General features: G+C 40.6%; 1 protein-coding gene and 1 pseudogene across 2 annotated transcripts in view; one reads left to right on the top strand and one right to left on the bottom strand.

Moving 5' to 3' along the window:
* The window catches only part of RSRC1 (arginine and serine rich coiled-coil 1), a 426,163-nt gene extending 420,782 nt beyond the window's left edge, over positions 1–5,381 (top strand). The window contains exons 9-10 of the mRNA XM_030928335.1: positions 4,178–4,330; positions 5,027–5,381. Coding sequence (XP_030784195.1) covers positions 4,178–4,330; positions 5,027–5,119 — 246 coding nt within the window. The 3' untranslated portion in view covers positions 5,120–5,381. The remainder of the gene's footprint in view (positions 1–4,177; positions 4,331–5,026) is intronic.
* A 20,216-nt stretch (positions 5,382–25,597) lies between these two features.
* Positions 25,598–27,328, bottom strand: LOC115896834 (annotated as a pseudogene). The gene has a single exon (XR_004056722.1). The product of XR_004056722.1 is annotated as an alpha-enolase pseudogene (transcript).
* Positions 27,329–27,994: the final 666 nt, after the last annotated feature.

The following is a 27,994-nucleotide window of genomic DNA, read 5'->3' as shown; positions in this document are numbered from 1 at the left end:
TTAGTGCTATAAATTTCCCTCTACACACTGCTTTAAATGTGTCCCAGAGATTCTGGTATGTTGTATCTTTGTTCTCATTGGTTTCAAAGAACATCTTTATTTCTGCCTTCATTTCGTTATGTACCCAGTAGTCATTCAGGAGCAGGTTGTTCAGTTTCCATGTAGTTGAGCGGTTTGATTGAGTTTCTTAGTCCTGAGTTCTAGTTTGATTGCATTGTGGTCTGAGAGACAGTTTGTTATAATTTCTGTTCTTTTACATTTGCTAAGGAGTGCTTTACTTCCAATTATGTGGTCAATTTTGGAATAAGTGTGATGTGGTGCTGAGAAGAATGTATATTCTGTTGATTTGGGGTGGAGAGTTCTATAGATGTCTATTAGGTCCGCTTGGTGCAGAGATGAGTTCAATTCCTGGATATCCTTGTTAACTTTCTGTCTCATTGATCTGTCTGATGTTGACAGTGGAGTGTTGAAGTCTCCCATTATTATTGTATGGGAGTCTAAGTCTCTTTATAAGTCTCTAAGGACTTGCTTTATGAATTTGGGTGCTCCTGTATTGGGTGCATATATATTTAGGATAGTTAGCTCTTCCTGTTGAATTGATCCCTTTACCATTATGTAATGGCCTTCTTTGTCTCTTTTGATCTTTGATGGTTTAAAGTCTATTTTATCAGAGACTAGGATTGCAACCCCTGCTTTTTTTTGTTCTCCATTTGCTAGGTAGATCTTCCTCCATCCCTTTATTTTGAGACTATGTATGTCTCTGCATGTGAGATGGGTCTCCTGAATGCAGCAGACTGATGGGTCTTGACTCTTTATCCAGTTTGCCAGTCTGTGTCTTTTAAGTGGAGCATTTAGTCCATTAACATTTAAGGTTAATATTGTTATGTGTGAACTTGATCCTGCCATTATGATATTAACTGGTTATTTTGCTCATTCGTTGATGCAGTTTCTTCCTAGCCTCGATGGTCTTTGCATTTTGGCATGTTTTTGCAATGGCTGGTACCGGTTGTTGCTTTCCATGTTTAGGGCTTCCTTCAGGGTCTCTTGTAAGGCAGGCCTGGTGGTGACAAAATCTCTAAGCATTTGCTTATCTGTAAAGGATTTTATTTCTCCTTCACTTATGAAACTTAGTTTGGCTGGATATGAAATTCTGGGTTTAAATTTCTTTTCTTTAAGAATGTTGAATATTGGCCCCCACTCTCTTCTGGCTTGTAGAGTTTCTGCCGAGAGGTCTGCTGTTAGTCTGATGGGCTTCCCTTTGTGGGTAACCCGACCTTTCTCTCTGGCTGCCCTTAAGATTTTTTCCTTCATTTCAACTTTGGTGAATCTGGCAATTATGTGTCTTGGAGTTGCTCTTCTCGAGGAGTATCTTTGTGGTGTTCTCTGTATTTCTGAATTTGAATGTTGGCCTGCCCTACTAGGTTGGGGAAGTTCTCCTGGATGATATCCTGAAGAGTGTTTTCCAACTTGGTTCCATTTTCCCCCTCACTTTCAGGCACCCCAATCAGACGAAGATTTGGTCTTTTTACATAATCCCATACTTCTTGCAGGCTTTGTTCATTTCTTTTTCTTCTTTTTTCTTTTGGTTTCTCTTCTTGCTTCATTTCATTCATTTGATCCTCAATCGCTGATACTTTCTTCCAGTTGATCAAGTCGGTTACTGAAGCTTGTGGATTTGTCACGTATTTCTCGTGTCATGGTTTTCATCTCTGTCATTTCGTTTATGACCTTCTCTGCATTAATTATTCTAGCTATCAATTCTTCCACTCTTTTTTCAAGATTTTTAGTTTCTTTGCGCTGGGTACATAATTCCTCCTTTAGCTCTCAGAAGTTTGATGGACTGAAGCCTTCTTCTCTCATCTCATCAAAGTCATTCTCTGACCAGCTTTGATCCGTTGCTGGCGATGAGCTGCACTCCTTTGCAGGGGGAGATGCGCTCTTATTTTTTGAATTTCCAGCTTTTCTGCCCTGCTTCTTCCCCATCTTTATGGTTTTATCTGCCTCTGGTCTTTGATGATGGTGACGTACTGATGGGGTTTTGGTATAGGTGTTCTTCCTGTTTGATAGTTTTCCTTCTAATAGTCAGGACCCTCAGCTATAGGTCTGTTGGAGGTTGCTTGAGGACCACTCCAGACCCTGTTTGCCTGGGTATCAGCAGCAGAGGTTGCAGAAGATAGAATATTGCTGAACAGCGAGTGTACCTGTCTGATTCTTCCTTTGGAAGCTTCCTCTCAGGGGTGTACTCCACCCTGTGAGGTGTGAGGTGTCCGACTGCCCCTAGTGGGGGATGTCTCCCAGTTAGGCTACTCAGGGGTCAGGGACCCACTTGAGCAGGCAGTCTGTCCGTTCTCAGATCTCATCCTCTGTGTTGGGAGATCCACTGCTCTCTTCAAAGCTGTCAGACAGTCGTTTGCGTCTGCACAGGTTTCTGCTGCTTTTTTTGTTGTTGTTGTTTAGCTGTGCCCTGTCCGCATAGGTGGAGTCTACAGAGACAGGTAGGTTTCCTTGAGCTGCTGTGAGCTCCACCGAGTTCGAGCTTCCCAGCGGCTTTGTTTACCTACTTAAGCCTCAGCAATGGCGGGCGCCCCTCTCCCAGACTCGCTGCTACCTTGCGGTTAGATCACAGACTGCTGTGCTAGCAATGAGGGAGGCTCCGTGGCCGTGGGACCCTCCCGGCCAGGTGTGGGTATAATCTCCTGGTGTGCCCGTTTGCTTAAAGCGCAGTATTGGGGTGGGAATTACCCGATTTTCCAGGTGTTGTGTGTCTCAGTTCCCCTGGCTAGGAAAAGGGATTCCCTTCCCCCTTGCGCTTGCCAGGTGAGGCAATGCCTGACCCTGCTTCAGCTCTCGCTGGTCGGGCTGCAGCAGCTGACCAGCACCAATTGTCCGGCACTCCCTAGTGAGATGACCCCAGTACCTCAGTTGAAAATGCGGAAATCACCCGTCTTCTGTGTCGCTTGCGCTGGGAGTTGGAGACTGGAGCTGTTCCTATTCAGCCATCTTGCTCTGCCCCTCCAATGGGACATTATTTAGCAATAAAGAATAATGAAGTACGGATACATGCTGCAATATGGATGAACCTTAAAAACATTATGCGGCTGGGCAAGTGACTCACGCCTGTAATCGTAGTACTTTGGGAGGCCAAGGCAGGCAGATCACTTGAGGACAGGAGTTCGAGATCACCCTGGGCAACATGGCAAGACCTTGTCTCCACTAAAAATACAAAAATTAGCCGAGTGTGCGTGGTGGTGTGCGCCTGTAATCCCAGCTGCTCGGGAGGCTGAGGCAGGAGAATCACTTGAACCTGGGAGGTAGAGGTTGCAGTGAGCCAAGATCACGCCGTTGCACTCCAGCCTGGGTGACAGAACAAGACTCTGTCTCAAAAACAAAAAAATTATGCTAAATGAAAGAATCAGTCATGGAAGACCACATATTGTATGATTCCTTTTATCTGAAATGTCTGGAATGGGCAAATCCATACAGAAAGGAGATTAATTGTTACCTCGAATGGAAAGGTTGGAATAAATGGGGAATGATTGCTAATGGTATGAGGTTTTGTGGGGGATGATGAAAATGTTCTAAAGTTGATTCTGGTAATAATTGCACAACTCCGTGGATATGCTAAAAGCCATTGAATTATGTACTTTAAAAGGGTAAATTGTATGGTATATGAAGTCTATCACTCAATAAGGCTATTTTTTTAAAGATAACCTTTGAATTTACTTTTCATACCTAAAGAGGCCAACTAAATGTTGGATATTTGTTGTAAGCTTGTTTCGATTAATAGAATTTAGATATATGAAATAATGTATCTCTCAATAGTATAGGCACATAAGTACCAATTTCTTAAGAAAAATATGCTCATCATAAGAAATGATGAGCATTTTCTCAGCATTTTTGTGTTATTCCTAAAACAAATACAATATAGTTATTCTTATATTCTATTTCTATATATATAACTGTATTCCTAAATATAATTATTCCTAAAAGAAGCAAATATAAAAATAAAACAACTGTATTTCTAAAACAAACAAATACAAAAAGTAGGGCCTTTTTGGAGATGGGTATCATCTCAAAGGAGACTAATTGAACAGTTGTTACTCAAAATCAGAAATATTATTGAAGTGAAACTCTAATTGTGTATTGTGTTGAAATTAATATGTGTTGTTTCTTTCAGTCAGTGGAACCTAGTGAAGTGAAACAGGCAACTTCAACATCAGGACCAGCATCAGCAGTTGCCGATCCACCCAGTACTGAAAAAGAGATAGATCCCAGCAGCATCCCTACTGCTATCAAGTACCAAGATGACAATTCCCTGGCCCATCCAAATGTAATATCCTTAAACTTTACGAATATCAATTGAAGTCTAATTTACTGAAATTATTTCAAACTGTTATCCTTTTTTGCTAACACCAAGAAGACCATTGGAGGAAACAGGTTCATATTCTCTTAGTAAAAATAGGCATCTGGCCCCCAGGCCATTAGAACTGTTACCTATATTTGAATACAGTAGGGTCCAATTCATGTTGCCTAACTTGTAAACGTATTCTGTCTATAGTTAAGGAAAACAGATGAAGAGAAGCATTTTTTCCCTTTTTTTTTTTAGCTGAATTGATCAGCACCATGAGAAGTGTTCCATGAGAATGGAACTAAAAGTTCCATTTCTGACTTAGCTCTACTTTGTTCATTATCTGTGAGCACATCACTAACATCGTACTTTGCTGTCTTCTATGAAATGGTGTAATTCTGCTGTGTTTTGGAAAAGTTGTAGGAAATAAACTTCACAAATATAAGGTAAAAAATTGTTAACCAATGGTGTTGATACTAGTAGTTCTTTTAATCCAAGAATTTCTGAGCATTAGTAATTCCAAATAGATAGTCATCAATTAAGAGGTCATCAAGAGTTAAACAATATCCAAATCTTGTGTTGAGAGGTATATTCTACAAAGGTGGGTTCTGTCATATTAGGTCAAATTCAACTTATTGGGAGACAGTAACATTTTTTCTTTTTCTTTTCTTATTTCAGTTATTTATCGAGAAAGCTGATGCTGAGGAAAAATGGTTCAAGAGGTTAATTGCTCTCCGACAAGAAAGACTAATGGGCAGTCCTGTGGCCTAAGTAATATACATATAGTTAGATTGGATTGTCAGCAATAACATTGGAAATTGAGGTTTTTAAATCCCAATATTAACTTTTTACTCTTAAAAGGATTTTTCTGATTATATATAAAGGTAGTCTCATTTCATTTGTCTCTCATGTAGGCTTGAATATTTGTTGATTTGAATTAAATCAAACATTGTGAAAATTAAAACATAAAATTTAAGATTGCATGAAAATGTTATACTGTTAATAAAGCTAATCATAAATAAGTCTGTTAAAATGAATGGTACACAGTAGTGTTTCTTAGTGCAATCATGAGAATTGAATTACATGCTATAAATATGAGATTTCATCTTTCATATGGTATTCAACCATTTTTAAATATTTTATTTCACCATATTGCAAATGTTTAGGCACAATGAAAAGCACGCTAAACAATATAAGCAGAATGTGCATGTTAAAGAACATATTTATGGGAAAAAAAAATTTTGAAACTGATGGGGAAAAAAATTTTTGAAAATTTTTTTGAAAGAAAAAAATTTTTGAAATTGATGATTTTGCTTGGAGATCAGCTTCTACTAGATGCTCCCTTGCATCATGTTAGCAGATCTCAGCTCATTTTAAAAATCATATGTTCATGCTAGACCTAATCAGTTGGCCAAATACCTATGATAGAGAAATCATTTCTGAGAAAACCGATAAGAGCTCTCACTTCAATCTTACTTAACCCACTGCTATTCCCTGTGGGGAAAACCAGCTAATTGTTTTGATAAGGCTGTCTGCCATTGTAGAATACCTTTCTCTAGTAGCTGAATGACAATCAACTGTATGTTCCATACTAAACATGCCAGAGATAGGACTTTTAGGCCTTGCTTTACAAAACTGGTTTTTAACAGCTGACATGAATATTTCCTGTTTCTATTTTCTCCTGTTGTCCAGTCACTCTAATTTAGTCTCTGTGAAACTGTAGCTCAGAGCACAAGATAAGCACAAAAAGTCTTCAGGGTAGGACTGCCAACATATAGGACATTTTAATGCCATCTTCTTTATATTTCTGGGACTATTAAAATTCAAATCTGTTGAAAATGAAAAATATAAAACACTCAATTGCACAGAGTATAGAAAATAAGTGATGATGAAACATTTGGTTTCATACAAACATGCTTTCCCATTCTAAATAGATGCTAGTTTCCTTTTTCCTTAGCTGCAAATAAAAGTGCCCCAAATGAACTGAGATTTGTGTGGTTTTTAATATAGATGCATACAATTTTAGTGACTTTAAAAAGGGGTTACAGTTTATGAAATATTTTTATTTCATACTTTGTAATAACTTATAAACTATAGAAGTACTACCACCCTATTGGAAAGTATATTTTAGTGGTCTGGGCTAGGCAGTTTTCTCAATATCCCTCATCATCTTATCTATAAAACAGTGAAAATCTGGTCTACTTCAAGTATATTTAATACCAGTGTTCCTCTATGGCAAGTTCCCCAAATACAGAAGCTTGTACTGTGACAGAATTGTTTTTTGAGTTTTTGTTTGTTTGTTTGTTTGTTTTTTAGATGGAGTCTCACTCTGTCACCCAGGCTGGAGTGCAGTGGCGCGATCTCAGCTCACTGCAAGCTCCGCCTCCCAGGTTCATGCCATTCTCCTGCCTCAGCCTCCCGAGTAGCTGGGACTACAGGTCCCTGCCACCACGCCCAGCTAATTTTGTGTGTGTGTGTGTGTTTTTAGTAGAGACAAGGTTTCACTGTGTTAGCCAGGATGGTCTCGATCTCCTGACCTCGTGATCCATCCGCCTCGGCCTTCCAAAGTGCTGGGATTACAGGCGTGAGCCACTGCACCCAGCTGAAAACCAAATTTTTTAAATGAACCAAACTATGGTCCCTACGGGAATTCAGTGACTACTTCCCTCCTCCCTGATTTTCTACATGATTCATTTTTATATATTATTAACTTCATTTACCTGCATGCCTATCAAAGACCACAATATTACCACACAAGCCAAATCAAATTTCATGGAAAGGACTGCATAGAACATGATCAAACATATTGCCTAACTCAAGCTAGCCTTCTTTAATATACTTTTATAGTGAGTCTATAAAACAGAGTAATTCCTTTCATGTCACTTGATTAATAATAATTTGGATGTACATGAGACCTTAAGTATTTTATGAAACATTGATTTCTTCAGAAATGATGGATACTGATAATACAGGTTAAGTTTTCATTTCTGACAACTAAGTATATTCTCAAGGAAAATGAAATAAGAGCATTTTTCCTGGCACTCTCTAGTTAAGAGGAGGCAAAGAGCTAAAGATATGAGCACAGAATACTTTGAATCATTCACCTCCTTTGCTTCATCATCCTAACATGTGAAATGATACTAATTGCAGACCTGCCTACTTTGATTTTTCAGTAAAATGACATAAAAGAAAGCCCTTCATAGAAACTTCTGCTATTTATGCCAAGGGAACATTTGACATGATAGACATCTTAGTGAAATGTGGAACAAATAGTTGCTATACTCCAACTTAAATGTGTTTATGTGTGTTCTTGAGCTACCATGGTCAGTAGTTGCCATTCCAGCGATTTCCTCAGCCCTCCCTGCTCTTCTTCCCTGCCAAGGTCATAAGAAACCTTACTTGCTCTGCAATTAGTGACCTACCATCTACTTACTTGAGAAATCTCAGGTCTTCTTCACAGTCAGATTTACCCATTTATTCATTAATATCATGTTGAGTACCTACTTCATGCTGGGCACAGTAAGATGTGCTTGAGGAATGCATATCTGAATCCAGTAGAGATCCTGCCCTCAAGAGGCATAGTTATGAAGCCCAGACATGTAAATGTCGGTGATATAGTACTTAGTGGCAGAGGAGAGGGTTTGGTTGCAAAGGAGAGAAATTAAGTTAAAAAATTAAGGAAGGCTTCATGGAAGAAATCACAATCGAACTGAGTCTTGAAGGACAAGAAAGCTGGAGCCACAGGAACTCCCAGTCACCCACATATATCTTCCTGATAGCTATTCTAGAAGACTGGGAACTACTGCAGTTTTGAACAGAGTCCCTCTCATGAAATACCCAAGTGGCCCTGCTCAATCAATCTTATCAAAAATCCAGGCAAAATTTCAGGTACCTGGTAACCCTCTGTCTCTCTATTTCTTTATTTTTGCGGAGAATAAGCTGAGTAAGATAAGTCTTGACTTGGCCAGAAGCATCAACAATCTTGCGTACTGCCACTTGTCAGCCAAGACAACAGATTCTGCAATGGAACTGAAAAGAGACTTTCAGTGCTGCTAAAAAAGAACTGCATCTGCCAATAAGGGCTTGCACGACCATGTGGACCACTGTGTGTTCCTTTACTCTGTTTTTCTACTCTGTACTGTTATAGAAAACATCGTTTTGGAACTGAAAGACACAATTCATTTGCCTGTGGTTAGGTCCCTCCCCAGATTTTCCTTTGATTTGTGCATCAAGTGAAAATCTTTAAGTGAGCAAATAAGATAGTAACAAAAACTAGAAATGAAATAAGACATAGAACATTTTCAGCCACTAAACTCTAGATAGAGTTTATCCCAAAGCTTTCGCCCATGTTACTCTTTCCTTTCCTCCTTTCCCTACCCCAAAATTCCTTGTGAGTATTACAAGAGATTTTAAATCAACTCTTGGTCATTACTCAACTGATACAATGTTTGGATTATTTGGACAATTTTTTAATGCCCTCCTGTAAGCCTTACTCTTTGTAACTCCTTTATAGAATAATGGAAAAGTAAGTCCTCTTGATAAGAAAACATTTCAGTCAGTAGAGCACAGCAAGAATACAAATGGATATAAGAAAGAACACGTTGTAAAGTCTGTAATCATCTTAACCTTTTATCATAGGGATGGACACTGATTAATATATTCAACTCTATTTGGTAAGTTTTTTCTAAAAGAAAACGCTGTCATGATATATTTCCAAGTTATTTTGGCTATTATTGTTTCCCCAGAATCTGGTCTAATGCCTGACATAGAGAAGGTCTCAATAAATATGTTTTAATGAAGAATTAATTAGCCCATCTTAAATAAGAAATCTATTTAGCAGTCTGTTTATTTAAATTGCTCAAGCTATTTGGAGTCAGTGCAAAAATAAATAAATAAATAAATGTTATAACCAAATTATTTTGGTTTCTCTGATTTATATCTACAAATGGCTCTGAGCTGACAGAGGTTTTTGGATGTCATAGGGAAGTACACTGTATGTGGTGCCTTCTCTATTGCATTAGGAACTAAACAGTGGGGCTGGAATTTAAGCAGGGATCTTATTAGTCCTACTCTTGCCCAGAATTTTTCTAGTCTGACTCTTTTTTTGTATAAGTATTTCAAAATTTGTTGATGTAACCACTCTGGGTCCACCAACTGGCACCTATCATTGCTGTCCTTCCAAAGCTATAGGTCAACTTTCAAGAAATAAAAACTACGAATAGAGTAAGACAACACTTTAAAATCAACAATGTAATCGTTTTATTTTTAGGTCTTGAGAAGGAATGGCAAAATGATCCCAGTGCAGTTCTGAGAGAGTGATGAACTGAACTGACCCTCTCTCCTTAGCATCTTGTATTGTTGTTCAGGCTTGTTATCTCACAGTGTAAAAAACGTAGTATAGTTCAGGCTCCCTTTATAATAATCTTTTAAAATATTAGGGAGGTGCTGGGCATGGTAGCTCATGCCTGTAATCCCAACACTTTGGGAGGCCGAGGCAGGTGGATCACCTGAGGTCAGGAGTTCAAGACCAGCCTGACCAATATGGTGAAACCCTGTCTCTACTGAAAATACAAAAATTAGCTGGGTGTGGTGGCAGGTACCTGTAATTCCAGCTACCTGGGAGACTGAGACAGGATAATTGCTTGAACCCGAGAGGTGGAGGTTGCAGTGAGCCAAGATCGTGCCACTTCACTCCAGCCTGGGCAACAGAGCAAGACTCTGTCTCAAAAACTATATATATAAAAACTAGGCCTACCATGGTAACTCATGCCTGTAATCCCAGCACTTTGAAAGGCTGAGGCAGGAGGTTTGCTTGAGGCCAGGAGTTCCAGACCAGTCTGGGCAACAGCAATGTGTCCGGAATTTATTCCTTCCAGTGGGTTCTTGGTCTTGCTGACTTCAAGAATGAAGCCGCAGACCTTCACGCTGAGTGTGTACAGCCCTTAAAGATGGTGTGTTTGGTGTTTATTCCTTCAGATGTTCAGATGTGTCCAGAGTTTATTCCTTCTGGTGGGTTCGTGCTCTCGCTGACTTCAGGAGTGAAACCACAGACCTTTGCAGCAAGTGGTACAGTTCTTAAAGGTGGTGCAGACCCAAAGAGTGAGCAGCAGCAAGATTTATTGTGAAGAGCGAAAGAACAAAGCTTCCACAGCGTGGAAGGGGACCTGAGAGGGTTGCCGCTGCTGGCTCGGGTGGCCAGCTTTTATTCCCTTATTTGGTCCTGCCCATGTCCTGCTGATTGGTCCATTTTACAAGTGCTGGTTTGGCCATTTTACAGAGTGCTGGTTGGTCCATTTTACAGAGTGCTGATTGGTGCATTTACAATCCTTCAGCTAGACCCAGAGCACTGATTGGTGCGTTTTTACAGAGTGCTCATTGGTGCATTTACAATCCTTTAGCTAGACACAGAGTGCTGATTGGTGCATTTAGAATCCTCTAGTTAGACACAGAGAAGTTCTCCAAGTCCCCACTCGACCGAGGAAATCCAGCTGGCTTCACCTCTCAGCAAGACCTCATCTCCAAAAAATAAAAATAAAATTAACAAGGTACAATGGTGCATGCCTTTAGTACCACCTATTTTGGAGGCTGAGGCAGGAGGATTGTTTCAGCTTAGGAGTTCAAGGCTGCAGTGAACTGTGATTATGCCACTGCCCTCCAGCCTGGGTGACAGAGCAAGACCCTCTCTCTAAACAATAAATAAATAAAATGAACTGCTAAAATCCCATGTCTTGAGTAAAATTCATAGCTGCAGTCTGTGATTCTATAAATGTTCTATGAAAATTGTGTTATAAACTTGAATTGAAAATCATAAGTAATTGAAAAACGAATCTTTTTTAAAATAGCACAATGGATTGAATGACTATATTAAAGATTGGGTAGATTTTTGAAACAAATTATATAACTAGATTGTTTGACCATATTATAGCTTTTCTCTTCACTTTTTCTGCTATGGTAAGTCTTAATTGATCCAGAGAAGATAAGGTAGATGATAACTGATTTATTAGCAATTTGAAAAAAAAGTTTTTTCTCAAAATGCTGTATATTTGAATCATCTGCAGTCTAATTACACGAGGTGAAAATGGAAGTTCATCTAAAATTATAATGTCTGAGATATATACATTTCATGCTTGAAATGTTTTCTTAAAAAACAAATTTTTTTTTTTTTTTTTTTTGAGATGGAGTCTCGCTCTGTCGCCCAGGCTAGAGTGCAGTGGCCCGATCTCGGCTCACTGCAAGCTCCACCTCATGAGTTCACACCATTCTCCTGCGTCAGCCTCCCGAGTAACTGGGACTACAGGCGCCTGCCACCATACCTGGCTAATTTTTTTTGTATTTTTAGTAGAGACGGGGTTTCACTGTGTTGGCCAGGATAGTCTTGATCTCCTGATGTCATGATCCGCCCGCCTCGGCCTCCCAAAGTGCTGGGATTACAGGCGTGAGCCACTGCGTCTGGCCAAAAAACAATTTTTTATATGCCTATTATAACGCATAAGTAGCAGCTCAAGCCCTGTATTACTTAATAGCTACTCCATCAAAAACACTTTAACCTTTAAGAAAAATGTATTTTCACATTAATACTTGTTATCCCATAATCATACCTGTGTTTCAAAGGTCATGTTACCCATTTTCAGCAAAGTGCTCAGAGAATTTTAATATATCTTATTTATAATTAACAATATGAGAAGGTGACAAGTGATTGATAACAGGTTATGGTTCACCACAGCCTAGAGAATGCCAGAGACTCTGTTTCTTTTGGAGGTCTTTAACTTGAAGTTCCAATTTTTAAGTATTTTTACCTTACTATAATAACTGCAATATAATTATCCAGAGAAATCATTCAATTGATTTATTACTTCCTTGGAAAGATATTTACACAGAACTTGGAGATCTTTGAAAGTAAGAATTATAAAAATATATGCTGCTTCTCTTATTTTTTGAAAAAACTGTTTCAGAATTACCACAATCTGTGGCAAAAATTTCTGTCCTTTTACTAACAAAGGCAGCATAGATTTGAAATGTATTTTTACTCTGGGAATTTCTTTTTTAATCTAATGTTTAAATGTCTTCAATTGGGATTTAAATATTGGATTCCAGTTTTAATATGGAATTTGTAAATTAAATAGGACTGACCAACATTTTACTAAAGTAATTATCTTTCTGCTAAGTACTTAAAATTTTTCTCAATATTTATATTTTTTCTATAAATTATATAATGTAAGTATCCAAGCTACCAAATGGCCACATGTACTTTAGTAAATCTGCTGATTTGCTAACCTTATATAGAGGAAACTGCCTGATAAAAGGATATTCAAAATGAAAGTTATATCCTGAATTAAGCTTTTTCTTAAGTGAGATCTTCCATATTTTTGTGATTTGGGTTTTTTTATTGGAAAATACTAAAAAACATGAAAGGAAAGTCATCCATAGGCAACCAACTGTGTAAGGTAAAGAAAGTCTCCCCCTCCTTTTCTGCTGCTGCTGTTTTTCTCCTGACCAGGTGACCATTCTGAACAGTTCTTCTCAACTTTGCACTATGCCTAAACAAATACATCTGTATAGAGATATTTACACATGAGCTTGCTTTTCAGACCATAACAACATACTGGTTTCAGACCATGAGAAACATATTGGTCTGCAGTTAACTTTTTTCCCTGGTTATATACATTGAATAACTTTCCAAAGCAGTACAGCTATATGCCTCATTCTTTTTAGTGGATGCACAGATTCCTAAAAGTGGAATTGCTGAGCCATAGGGTATGTACCTTTCACATCTAAACTAGTAAACAATAAATGAACAGCAGCAATAAACTTTCAAATTATGTGATTTCATGCAAATTAAGATTATATCAGTCTCTTCTTCAAGCCACTTAAAAACTAAAAAGTGGGCCAGGTGTGGTGACTCATGCCTGTAATACTAGCACTTTGGGAGGCCGAGGCAGGCAGATCACCTGAGGTCACGAGTTCGAGACCAGCCTGGTCAACATGGCGAAAAACCGTCTCTACTAAAAATGCAAAAATTAGCCTGTAATCCCAGCTATTCAGGAGGCTGAGGCAGGAGAATCATTTGAACCCAGGAGGTGGAGTTTGCAGTGAGCCGAGATCACGCCATTGCACTCCAGCCTAGGCAACAAGAGTGAAACTCCGTCTCCAAAAAAAAATTAAAAAAAAAAAGAGCTAAAAAGCCAATTTGTAATTAGGATAAATTGCATATATGCTAGTATTCTCCATCATCCCTTCACAATCACTCTGGACTCCTCTTTCCCTGCAGTGTCCCAAGAGGCTGACTCGCAGACTGCATCACCCAGTTTCCCTTGCCCTCTGGCTTCTGGTTGCATTTGGCCAATGGGAGGGACTGTCAGGAAATTAAAAGGAGGGAGGAGAAAGAATTGGGTATCTGTTGGGGCCATGTTTCAGTGTGGCTGCCTTTTTTCTTTTTTCTTTTTTTTTTAAGATGGAGTCTCATTCTGTCCCCCAGGCTGGAGTGCAGTGGCACAATCTCAGCTCACTGTGACCTCTGCCTCCTGGGTTCAAGTGATTCTCCTGCCTTAGCCTCCCTGAGAGGCTGGGACTACAGGTGTGCACCACCATGCCCAGCTAATATTTGTATTTTTAGTAGAGAGGGGGTTTCACCATATTAGTCAGGCTGGTCTCGATCTTCTGACCTCAAATGATCTGCCTGCCTCAGCCTTCCAAAGTGCTGGGATTATAGGCATGTGCCACCGTGCTGGGCCGGTGTGGCTACTTTTCTAACCCTTGTAGGCTAGCCTCTGTCTCAAGGATACAGCTCTCACCATGTTGAATCAACAGCTCCCTCCTTATACCTCTTCAGACCTAGGTGCTGAAATAGTTTCTTGTAGCTACTACTCCCAAATTGGTTCCTTTAACCCTGCCCACATCTCTGTATATAATGACTTCATTAAAGTTTTGAGTATGTCATCTTTTCCTGCTGGGACCAAAGCTGATAAAATTATCTTCAAAGGCATTGTGTCATTTAGGATTAATTAAGTATATCAATTAGTTTTGATAACACAACAGAAACAATGAACAGTGGCTTACGTAAGAAAGATGTATTTTTCCCTCAAGTGAAAGACATTTTAAGGTAGGTATGGTGGCTTCATATGTCAGGGACCCGGGCTCTTGTTTCACAGGTCTCAGTAAGTGGCTTCCACCATATGGTTCTAGATAGCTGCTGAAGCTCTAGCTGTGAAGAATGCACTGCCTCCCTTTAAGGTGATTCCAAAATTAAAATTTGAAGATATATATATATATATATATATATTAAAATTTATACCTCATTGGCTACAACTGAGTCAACTGACTGCTCTCCTGTTGCAAGAGATATTTGGAAAGATAGTATTTCAGTTCATCCATAGCAGAAAATACCCTGATAATTATGAAGCTTTAGAAAATATTTAAATCCTGGAAAAGAATCTGGCCACCTAGCACATCTACCAATTCAAATTTCCATTAACTCATGGAATACTGCTAGGTGGCATAATTCCTTTCCTAGCTCTTCTAAGGCTAGTAGACAAGCACTCTTTTCACAAAGTTATATTGTAATAGCAAGAATAGCTTTATGTAGAAACATTTCGAACATGAAGTGAACGACTACATATAGTCCCTGAGAATTCCTAATTATCATTACTCCTCCGTTCTCTATTCCAAGTCAATGCTAGTCAGTTAAGAGTACCTCTCTGAAACTGAATGTATCCCATTTAGAGAGATCTGGCATGAATGTTTCAGCTTGACTTTATGTCATAATGGTGTGATCTCTTAAGGAGTGGGCTCAAGGCAAAGAAGGCACCAAATCATCAATTTAATTCTGGTGCCTGATCACCTCCTTGCCAATCTAATTAGTTTCTACATCTTTACTCAACTAAACATTTCCTCCTTTAAAGAAAAAAAAAAAAAAAGCCTTTCATTCATCTTATATTCTAACCACATGGAAATGGCTAATTCTACTCTAATTCTATATTTACCAACCATTCTTTGAGCCATGATTTCAGTCTCCACCAGCAGATGCTTCCTATCAACAAATCTTTTAATTTACAAAGGATTAGATACCAGGTGCATGAACTCCTGTGAGTGAAGCAATAAATAGGAATTTTTTCAGCCTGCACTTGGTCCTGAAGAGCCAAGAGAAATGATCTATGGGAAACAAAAGGTATAATGTGGCTCCCTCTGTCCTCCGGAGAAAAGGTTGAAAAGGGTCTGCGGCTGTTTCTATTCTTCTCTGGCCAACTTATCAAGGCAGCAGACCAGCTAGAAATTAGTGGCAGAAGCTCTAGCTGGTAATAGAGGTGCATTTGCCTGGAGCTTCTCCTTGCTTCTTATTTTCCCGGGAATCAAATAGGTAATCAGGAAGCAGCTGGAGAGAAAGTGGGTCAAAAAAAGGAACTAGATAAGAACCCCGCACCAAGAAGTAACAATATATAGTAGAGTTGATACTGTCTGTAATGGTGTTATAAAACATGTCTGCAAATTTTTGATGCTTCTCCCATTGAGAGGTGAACATCTATGTCCCCTTACATGACTCTGTGTCAATCTTAGTAACTTGGTTGTAGCCAACAGAATACATCCAAAGTGACACAACATAATTTCCAAAGCTAGTTCAGTAAAGGTTTGTGCCTAATTCTTGGGATGCTGATATGGTTTGGCTGTGTGAAAACAGACTTATAGAGTAAATCGGTACCAGTAGAGTGGGGCAGTGCTGTAAAGATACCCGAAAATGTGGAAGTGACTTTGGAACTGGGTAACAGGCAGAGGTTGGAACAGTTTGGAGGGCTCAGAAAACAGGAAGATATGGGAAAGTTTGGAACTTCCTGAGAGTTGTTGAATGCTTTTGACCAAAATGCTGATAATGATATGGACAATGAAATCCAGGCTGAGGGGGTCTCAGATGGAGATGAACAACTTGTTGGGAACTGAAGTAAAGGTGACTCTTGCTATGTTTTAGCAAAGAAACTGTTGGCATTTTGCCCCTGCCCTAGAGATTTGTGGAACTTTGAACTTGAAGGAGATGATTTAGGGTATCTGGCAGAAGAAATTTCTAAGCAGCAAAGCATTCAAGATGTGATTTGGGTGGTGTTAAAAGCATTCAGTTTTAAAAGGGAAACAGCAAAAAAAAATTCAGAAAATGTGCAGCCTGATAATGTGATAGAAAAGAAAAACCCATTTTCTGAGGGGAAATTCAAGCCAGCTGCAGAAATCTGTATAAGTAACCAGGAGCCAAATGTTAATCACCAAGACAAAGGGAGAGATGTCTCCAGGTCATGTCAGAGACCTTTGCAGCAGCCCCTCCCAATACAGGCCCAGAGACCTAGGAGAAAAAAAATGCTTTTGTGGGTGGGGCCCAGGGCACCCCTGCTCTGTGCAGCCTGGGAACTTGATACACTGCATCCAGCCACTCCAGTTGTAGCTAAAGTGGGCCAAGGCACAGCTTGACCTGTGGCTTCAGTGGGTGCAAGCCCCAAGCCTTGGCAGCTTCTATGTGGTGTTGGACCTGTGGGTGCACAGAAGTCAAGAATTAAGGTTTGGGAACCTCCACCTAAATTTCAGAAAATGTATAGAAATGCCTGGATGCCCAGGCAAAAGTTTGCTGCAGGAGTGGTGCCTTCATGGAGAACCACTGCTAGGGCAATGCAGAAGAGAAATGTGGGGTGTGAGCCCCCACACAGAGTCCTCACTGGGGCACTGCCTAGTGGAGCTTTGAGAAGAGGGCCACCATCCTCCATTCCCCAGAATGGTAGATTCAATGACAGCTTGCACTGTGCACCTGGAAAAGCAGACACTCAGCCCATGAAAGCAGCCAGGAGGGTGCTGTATCCTGCAAAGCCACAGGGGCAAAGCTGCCCAAGGTATGGAACCCCATCTCTTGCATCAGTGCAACCTGGATGTGAGACATGGAGTCAAAGGAGATTATTTTGGAGCTTTAAGATTTGACTGCCCTGCTGGATTTTGGACTTGCATGGGACCTTTAGCCCCTTTGTTTTGGCTAATTTCTCCCATTTGGAATGGCTGCATTTATCCAATGCCTGTACCCCCCATTGTATCTAGGAAATAACTAACTTGTTTCTGACTTTACAGGCTCATAGGTGGAAGGGACTTGCCTTGTCTCAGATGAGACTTTGGAGTGTGGACTTTTGGAGTTAATGCTAGACTATGGCCTTTGAGTTAATGCTGAAATGAGTTAAGACTTTGGGAGACTGTTGGGAAGGTATGATTGGGTTTGAAATGTAAGGACATGAGATTTGGGAGGGTCAGAGCAGAATGATATGATTTGGCTGTGTCCCCACCCAAATCTCAGCTTGAATTGCAGCTCCCACAATTCCCACGTGTCATGGGAGGGACCCAGTGGGAGGTAATTGAATCATGAGGGCAGGTCTTTCCTGTGCTGTTCTTGTGATGATGAGTAAGTCTCACAAGATCTGATGGTTTTAAGAAGGGGAGTTTCCCTGCACACACTGTCTGTCTTCCTTGCTGCCATGTAAGGTGTGACTTGTTCCTTCTTGCCTTTTGCCATGATCATGAGCCCTCCCCAGCCATGGAGAGAACTGTGAGTCAATTAAATCTCTTTTCTTATAAATTACCCAGTCTTGGGTATGTTTTTATAAGCAGTGTGAAAATGGACTAAGATAGATGCTCACTCCTGGAGCCCTGAGCTTTCATATAAGATCACCACCTACTCTGAGGCTGCCACATCCTGAGAAAACCCACGCACTATAGACAGTGTGGATTTTAGTGTTCTAGCTAACAGTCCCAACTGAGTTTCTGACGAATAACCAGAATCAACCACCAGACATGCGAGTGAAAACCCCTCTAGCCATAGAGTCTTCCCAACTGAGGCTCTAGAGATAAGCCATCTTCATTTCCCTGGCTAGATTTCTAACCCATGGAATCTGTCAGCATAATAAAATGGTTCTCTTATACCACAAAGTTTTGGGAGTAGTTTGTTACACACAACAGTAACCAAAACACCAACTCTGTTGAATCCCTGAAAATCTGGTTGAACCACATACTGATAAATACTGATGTTCATATAAATGCTGTGTACATGCTACAAACATGAGGTATAGAGCTAAATTTTGGCAAGCTACTTCCTGAACCTCCATGTCATGATCTAGTAAATAGGAATAGCAATTTCTGTCATGCAGAGTTCTCATGTGGATTAGAGTTGATGTGCATAAAACACCTAGCAAAATGCCTTACAAAGAAGCAGAACCAATTTTTAAAATAGTTAAAATAACGATACTATAATTTTCTGATTTTATGTTCCCTTTATTTTATGAAATTTTATTTCATGAGTGATTTCCTAATTTTATGAATCAACTCACTATATACTGCTATGGAGGGACATACCTATAAAGAGTGTTTGGGTTCAATGACAAATATAATTAGAAAATGAGAGTGCCATGAAAAACAAATACAGGGTTATTAGTGCCTTTAGCTGGAAATCAGTGTGTCCTACCAAGCTGACTGCCATGAGTAAGACTGAATGAGCTGTGATCATCAGAATGACTGAAAATTAAGAAAGAACATTAATTCCCAAAGGAAATCACTGTACATCTCATTATTTCAGGAATAACCTACCTTAGGACTTTAATTAAAAATAATATTTATTCAAAATAAATGAGTGCTGGCAGGTTTCTGCAGAATCTGTAATCTTGGTTATGCTAAATTTTCTTATATTAAGGCAAACATCATTAATCTCATTTGAGATGCCCTCCTGTCTGACAGTCCTTACAGCACTGGGGCAATTTCTTGCAGAAGCCTTTTTATCTTCACAAAAGAGTTATAACTCATGCAGATACCTAATGTGAAAAGGTCTGGGCAATTACAGCCTTCACTTTGAGATCTACACTGGTACTTTATCATGTTAGCAAGCATCTCATAGTAAATTTGCTCTCAAAAGCAGGCCAATATCTCAACATTACCATAAAATTAACAGTGGTTATTTTATTATTTATTTATTCCTACCAATCTTTGTTTCAGAAAACCTCCAGGTGTTTTATCAAAATTCATAGAATATGACCAGATAAAACAGAAATTTCAGCAAGCCAGCGGATAAAATGGGACAAAAGAAGGAATGAAAGTAGAATAGTGATAGGGTTTGGCTGTGTCCCTACCCAAATTTCACCTCCAATTGTAATGTGAGTTGTAATCCCCATATGTCAAGGGAGGGACCTGATGGAAGGTGATTGGATCGTGGGGGGAGATTCCCCCATGCTGTTCTCATGATAGTGAGTTCACACAAGATCTGGTGTTTGATAAGTGTCTGGTACTTCCCCCTTCTCTCTCTCTCTCTCACCCACCACCATGTAAGACATACCCTGCTTCCCCTTGGCCTTCCACCATGATTGTAAGTTTCCTGAAATCTCCAGTAGTATCTTTATAGTAGTGTGAAAACAGACTAATACAGAACATTGATACCGAGGTAGTGGCGCATTCTTATGAGATATCCAAGAACATGGAAACAACTTTGGAACTGGTAACTGGCAGAGGTTGGAGCAATTTGGAGGTCTCAGAAGAAGACAGGAAGATGAGGGAAAGTTTGGAGCTTCCTAGAGACTTGTTGAATGGCTTTGACCAAAATGCTGATAGTGATATGGACAATGAAGTCTAGGCTGAGGTGGTCTCAGATGGAGATGAGGAACTTACTGGGAACTAGAGTAAAGGTCATTCTTGCTATGCTTTAGCAAAGAAAGTGGTGACATTTTGCCCCTGCCCTAAAGATCTGTGGAACTGATGATTGGATCATGAGGATGGTTTCCCCCATGCTGTTCTCATGATAGTGAGTACGTTCTCTCAAGATCTGGTTGTTTGATAAGTCTCTGGCGCTTTCCCCCTCACTCTCTCTTGCCTGCCACCGTATAATACATGCCTCACTTCCCCTTTGCCTTCCACCATGATTGTAAGTTTCCTGAGACCTCCCCAGTCATGCAGAACTGTGAGTCAATTAAACCTCTTTCCTTTATAAATTACTCAGTCTCAGGTAGGATCTTTGTAGCAGTGTGAAAACAGACTAATACAAACAGGTAAGAAGTTAGAAGGAATGAGGTTAATCTCTACAATGCATACTGTAAAATTTTGTAAAGTCATATACTTTCAAGTTTGCCAGGTGATTGTTGGGTCATATTGCAAGTCTTATATAACAGTTAACACTGATAATTTTGTTCTCTAGCTATTCTGATTATCTTTGTGCAAGTTACTAATAGATACTCATACTGGGTTAAATAATACCCTCCCTTAAAATGCACATCCACATGAAAAATGTGAATATGACCTTATTTGGAAATAATGTCTTTGCAGATATAATCAACTTAAGATGAGGTCATAGTGTATCAGAGTGGGTCCTAAATCCAGTGACTGGTGTCTTTATAAGGAGAAGGAGAACTGGACTCAGAGACACACGGGGGAGAAGGCCACGTAATGACGGAGGAAGAGATTGGAGTGATGCAAGGCAAGCCAAGTATCAGCAACCATGAGAAGCTAGGAAGAGGCAAGGAAGGATTCCTCCCTAGAGCTTCCAGAGGAAGCACAGCCCTGCAACAGCTTGATTTCAGACTTTTAACCTTCAGAACTGTGAAAGAATAAATGTGTGTTGTTTTAAGCCACCAGGTTGTGGTACTCTCTTAAGGCAGCCCTAAGAGACTAATAAAATGCTTAAACATTTTTTTTTCCTGAGAACCTAGAGTACATATTCAATATAAATATAAAGGTTTCAAACCTTTATATTTATATATAAAGGGGAGAAAAATAAGGTAAAAGAAAGACTCTCCTAAAAATATTGCCTAGTAAGTTTTTTGTTTAACACCTATGACTCTACAATAGGTGACAAAACAAGTAACAAGTAAACAAATGACTAATATTATGAGAAAAAAATTTGGAAGCAGTCACCTTTAGTTTAATAGATTGTTTTTATATGGAAATATGGGCTTTTGATATTTCATTATATACATTATTAGAGTCTAATTTTGCAAAGCTATACAGGGAGGACTGTCTTCATAAATAAGAAATTGAAAGGCAGGCACTTTAAAGCAGAGACCAAAATGATGTCAATCTATTTTAAGACAGAGTAAAGAGAATTAAAAGGGTAATGTAATACCCAGAACCTGATAAAGTTGTGCTAACCTTTTGTGGTCCAAATGAAAAAATTAATCTATAATCTAAAAATCCTGCAGAAATAAAACAACTCTCTCATGGCCCTGGAATTTTAAACTATGACTCTTCATTGATATGGTTGGTAACTGGTGTCCACTCACAAAGGCCTACTGCTAGGAGTCAGGGCGCTTTGCTTCTCAGCTCTCACAACACAAGACCTGCCATCAACATAGTTTTGAGTTACACTCAAAAGGCAGTATGTGAATGTTACCGGGATCATGTGTCTCTTTCATGCCATGAAAACTCACTCTAACTAGATCACAGGCTTGCAGTCTATGGGCCAGGTTCACCCAAAGATTTGTTTGGCCTGCTATTTTGTTTTTAATTAATTGTTAACTTTAAAAAATTAGATTTCATACACAATTCCATATTACCAGTGGGCATGAATTTCTTCAGGGCAATCATCTAGAGCTGAGTAGCAATATTCCTCCTGCTGGAGGCAAGCTGCCTCAGTGCCCGACTGTGCCCACCATGCCAGGTTCCTGTGAATATACAGCACAGTGATAAGAGCTGGGGTCCTCTGGCTGTTTGACCTTGAGCAAGCAGTTTTTCTTCTCTGACCTGTATCATCCTCTTATATACAATGGCCATCCTTAGAGTGTTTATCTCATTATATCATTTGGGGGATTAAGAGAGTTAAAATTTGTAAAGCACTTAGAGCAGTGCCTGGCACACAGTAGAAACTCAACAAATGTTAGTTTTTATTTTTATTATTATTAACTTTTTTTTTTTTTTTTTTGAGACGAAGTTTCACTCTTGTTGCCCAGACTGGAGTGTGCAATGGCACGATCTCAGCTCACTGCAACCTCTGCCTCCCAGGTTCAAGCAATTCTCCTGCCTCAGTCTCCCAAGTAGCTGGGATTACAGACCTGCACCACCATGTCCAGTTACTTTTTTTTTTTTTTTTTTAATCTTCAGTAGAGACGAGGTTTCTCCATTTTCGTCAGGCTGGTCTCAAACTCCCAACCTCAGGTGATCTGCCCGCCTCGGCCTCCCAAGGTGCTGGGATTACCGGTGTGAGCCACTGTGCCCGGCATTATTATTATAATTAATTCTTATTCTCCTTATCATCTTACCTAGTTCACTTGCCTCACATTTTTACTTCCCTGATCCCTATTGGTGTTGTGTTTTTGACTCCAACTCTAGGTAAAGCCCTACCCTCAACTGGAGGTGAAGGAGACAGCTAGTCTCCTGTGTGTTAGCCAGTGAGTGTCCCAGCTGAGGTTATACTCAGTGATTAAGAGCCCAGATTCTACAGTCAGACAGCCTGAGTTCCAGTCCTAGTTCTTCCACTTTCCGGCAATACAGCCTTCGGCAAATTAGTTAATTCTCTAAAACCTGTGTTCGCTTATGTAAAATAGTAATAAAACTGTTGTGAATTGCAGGAACAGAAAACCAGACAACACATGTTCTCACTTATAAGCGGGAGCTGAACGATAAGAACACATGGACACGTTGGGGGCAACAACACACAATGAGGCTGGTGGAAGGGGGCGGGGGGGCGGAGAGCATCAGGAAGAAAAACTAAAGGATGCAAATCAACCCATCACCTGGGTATTAAGCCCTGCATGCATTAGCTATTTATCTTGATGCTCTCCCTCCCTCTACACCCCCAACAGGCCCTAGTGTGTGTTGCTCCCCTCCCTGTGTCCCTGTTATTCAGCTCCCACTTACAAGTGAGAACGTGTGGTGTTTGGTTTTCTTTTCCTGCGTTAGTTTGCTGAGGATAGGTGATGGGTTGATTTGTTCAGCAGACCACCATGGCACACGTTTACCTATTTAACAAACCTGCACATCCTGCACATGTACCCTGGAACTTGGAGTTCAAGAAAAAAAAAAACTGCTGTGAATTAATGTGCCTAACAAACAGGTTTTAGCTTTTATTATTAACAACCTGCAGCAAACCCCAGCATTCTCCACTCCCCACCCCCACCCCCTGCCTGGCAACCTCTGGCCTCAGCTGTCTTATTTCTCCCAACAGACTGCCAGTGCCATTCAGCAGTGTGAGCCTTCCTGGAGGCTGTTTCCCATGGGAATTTCTAGGTCTTTGGGAGATACGAATTGGGAGGAAATCAGGTATAGCTTGGAGCCACGCATTCTCAATTCCGCAGCTCCCCTTAACTTGTTACCCCAGAATATATATCACAAATGGCATTAAAACTTACATGGCCTTATAATGACTATTGTGTCCTTTCTAGCTTCTTGAAATTAAAAACAATTCTTCTGTAATTATTCCTCCAATTTCAAATAGTAAAGACATCTAAGCATATGACAAAGAGACGAAGTCATTCCAGGTCCTTAATGTTTTCCAAAATTACTTGTCCTCTGAACAGACTTCAATTGATTGCCTTGGCAGTGGGGCCTCCAGATTACAGTGTGAACTCTCTTCAAATCTTATCAAGGTTTTAAAAATAGCGCTCTAGACAGCCACATTAAAGTGTTCCTGAGAACAGATGACCTCAACAGTATTTTCTGAAGAGTGCTTTCTACTATTCAACTTGTTTTAGACTCTATAATTCTAAGATTTTTTATTTTTTAAAAGAAGTGTTTCTAAGACAGTAGCAACTATCAAGGTGTTGACTCAACACAAAAATCTTTCTTATAAAATTATTGTCTGTAGAAAAATGTTTCAGAATCTCAATAATAAGATTCAAGAATAGCTGAATGTTAAGTTGATTTTTAAAACTTAATCAGGAAAAACACAAGCATGATCATAGTAGCCTTGTGTTTTAAGCCAAAAAAAAGAACAATTCAAAAATCCATCAACGGTAGATGGGTAAATTACTTGTGGCAAATTCATATACTAGAATACAACAAAGAAAAAGAATAAACTTGCTACACACAATGACAAGGACGAATTTTGCAGACATAATGTTAAGTGAAAGAAAGAAATCTCAGAATACTGGTTACCCTAGAGGGACATGGATGGGAAAGGAACACAAGGGAATTCTCTTGAGTATTGGAAATACTTTATATCTTCAACTGGGTGTTGTTTACATAGGTTTACACATATGTAAAAAGCTATTGAGCTATACATTGAAGTGTAGTAGACTTTATCATGTTTAAGTTACACCTCAATTTAAAACGTAAATTGTAAAGACTAAGCAAGCTTTGGATGTGGACTTTCATTCATCAACTGCTCATGAATCCATTATGAGCTGTGTGGAAACTTGGAGTTTTGTCACCAAAATAATTGGTATATTTATATTTGACATTGCCATTCAAATTATTTGTCTTTAAAGTAATAACCTTTGTTTTATTCATTGAATGACAGTTTCAGTGTTGTTTGTTTCGTTTTTCAGGAAAATTGAAAACTTCTTTATGTACTTAAACCAAACAACCTAAGTTTGGATTCTCCCAGCAGCTTTACATTTACGTAATTCCACAACATCAAGGCCTTTTTGTCATCATGAGAGTTGGCTATGCGTGCAGTGAGAAGGGAATGGCCTTCAAAATGGTCAGGTCTGGATCAGAATTCACATTAAACCACTCACCAGCTAGAAGACCACTTACAGTTGAACCATACAAGCTAAAAATCATTTCTCCTACCTGAACCTCTGTGTTGGCACATGCAAAATATAAATAATGCCTCCCTCATAGCATTATTGAGAGAATTAGTTGGGATAAAAGTTTACAAAACTCTTGGTAGATACTTTTTTTTTTCTTTTTCTTTTCTTTTTTTCTGGGGGGGTGCGGGGGGTATGGAGTCTTGCTCTGTCACCCAGGCTGGAGTGCAGTGGCATGATCTCGGCTCACTGCAACCTCTGCTTCCCGGGTTCAAGCAATTCTTCTCCCTCAGCCTCCCAAGTAGCTGGGACTACAGGCACACGCTACCACACTCGGCTAAATTTTTGTATTTTTAGTAGAGACAGGGTTTCACCTTATTGGTCAGGCAGGTCTTAAACTCCTGACCTTGTGATCCACCTGACTCGGCCTCCCAAAGTGCTGGGACTACAGACGTGAGCCACCGCATTCAGCCCAGTAGATACTTTTTAAACAGGAACTATTACTGAATAGAAATTAGCACTTAACTAAATCATTATTTTATTTATTCTTTTTTTTTTTTTTTTTTTTTTTTTTTTTTTTTTTTGGGTCACTGAGGCTTTTTATTTTAAGCACAAAACCACCGGGCATCTTGCCTGTGGCCACCCTGGAGATGACACGAGGCTCACATGACTCCAGACACTGGGTGGAAAGTAAGGCAAGAAAAACAGTGATTTGGGCCAATTACACGACGGCAAAGCTAGAGCTGCCAAACAGGGCTCCGGGGAGCTTGGTTCTGTAGAAGTTCTAAGGAAGCGGCACGGACTCCACGGCGGTGGGTGAGGGGCGCTAACTAGCAGGGACCCCTGCAAGCGTTGGTCGGGGCCTCGAGCTGCCTGAGCTGACACAAGGGGAGGGGTCTATTTAGCCAACAGGTGACCGAAGGGCTTGCCTGCCCACAGCTTACTTGGCCAGGGGGTTTCTGAAGTTCCTGCCGGCAAACTTAGCCTTGCTGCCCAGCTCCTCTTCAATTCTGAGAAGCTGGTTGTACTTGGCCAAGCGCTCAGATCGGCAAGGGGCACCAGTCTTGATCTGACCAGTGCACAGCCCCACAACCAGGTCAGCGATGAAGGTATCTTCAGTCTCCCCAGAACGATGAGACACCATGACACCCCAACCATTGGCCTGGGCCAACTTGCACGCCTGAAGGGACTCGGTCACAGAGCCAATCTGGTTGACTTTGAGCAGGAGGCAGTTGCAGGACTTCTCGTTCACGGCCTTGGCAATCCTCTTTGGGTTGGTCACTGTGAGATCATCCCCAACTACCTGGATTCCTGCACTGGCCGTGAACTTCTGCCAAGCTCCCCAGTCATCCTGGTCAAAGGGATCTTCAATAGACACCACTGGGTAGTCCTTGATGAAGGACATGTACAGGTCAGCCAGCTCATCAGGTGAGATGTACCTGCTGGGGTCATCGGGAGACTTGAAGTCCAGGTCATACTTCCCAGACCTGAAGAACTCGGAGGCTGCTACGTCCATGCCAATGACCACCTTATCAGTGTAGCCAGCTTTCCCAATAGCAGTCTTCAGCAGCTCCAGGCCTTCTTTATTCTCTAGGATGTTGGGAGCAAACCCGCCTTCATCCCCCACATTGGTGGCATCTTTCCCGTATTTCTCCTTGATGACATTCTTCAGGTTGTGGTAAACCTCTGCTCCAATGCGCCTGGCTTCCCTGAAGTTTGCTGCACCAACTGGGAGGATCATGAACTCCTGCATGGCCAGCTTGTTACCAGCATGAGAACCGCCATTGATGACATTGAAAGCCGGGACTGGCAGGATGACTTCAGAGTTGCCAGCCAAGTCAGCAATGTGGCGGTACAGGGGGACCCCCTTCTCAACAGCACCAGCTTTGCAGACGGCGAGGGACACCCCCAGAATGGCGTTCGCACCAAACTTAGATTTATTTTCTGTTCCATCCATCTCGATCATCAGTTTGTCAATCTTCTCTTGTTCTGTGACGTTCAGTTTCTTGCTAACCAGGGCAGGCGCAATAGTTTTATTGATGTGCTCAACAGCCTTTGAGACACCCTTCCCCATATAGCGAGTCTTATCATTGTCCCGGAGCTCTAGGGCCTCATAGATACCAGTTGAAGCACCACTGGGCACAGCAGCTCTGAAGAGACCTTTTGAGGTGAAGAGATCAACTTCAACAGTGGGATTCCCACGAGAGTCAAAGATCTCCCTGGCATGGACCTTGAGAATAGACATGCTGAATTTCTAGCTGCTGGGTCTCGTGGCCTAGGAGAGGAAGCGGCGGGTGCAGCAGACACCGAGGTGAGTGTCTATTTATTCTTTTCAAATTTTATTTTATATTCATGGGGTACATGTTTGTTACATGGATAAATTGTGTGTCATGGGGGTTTGTTGTACAAATTATTTTATCTCCCAGGTAATAAGCATAGTATCCAGTAGGTAGTTTTTCAATCCTCACCCTCCTCCCACCTTCCAACCTCAAGTGGGCCCCACTGTCTATTGTTCTCCTCTTTGTGTCCACGTGTATTTCTTTTCTTTTCTTTTCTTTTCTTTTCTTTTTTTTTTTTTTTGAGACAGAGTCTCGCTCTGTCGCCTGGGCTGGAGTACAGTGGCCGGATCTCAGCTCACTGCAAGCTCCGCCTCCCGGGTTTACACCATTCTCCTGCCTCAGTCTCCAGAGTAGCTGGGACTACAGGCGCCCGCCACCTCGCCCAGCTAGTTTTTTTGGGTTTTTTTAGTAGAGACGGGGTTTCACCGTGTTAGCCAGGATGGTCTCGATCTCCTGACCTCGTGATCCGCCCGTCTCGGCCTCCCAAAGTGCTGGGATTACAGGCTTGAGCCACCGCGCCCGGCCATGTCCACGTGTATTTCATGTTTAGCTCCCACTTATAAGTGAGAACATGCAGTATTTGATTTTCTGTTCCTGCATTAATGACCTTAGGATAATGACCTCCAGCTGGATTCATGTTG

Source organism: Rhinopithecus roxellana, chromosome 1 (genome assembly GCF_007565055.1).
Source record: "Rhinopithecus roxellana isolate Shanxi Qingling chromosome 1, ASM756505v1, whole genome shotgun sequence".
Classification (NCBI taxonomy): Eukaryota; Metazoa; Chordata; class Mammalia; order Primates; family Cercopithecidae; genus Rhinopithecus; species Rhinopithecus roxellana.
The sequence above is the reverse complement of the archived record's forward strand: the minus strand, read 5'-3'. Positions and strand labels throughout refer to the sequence as shown.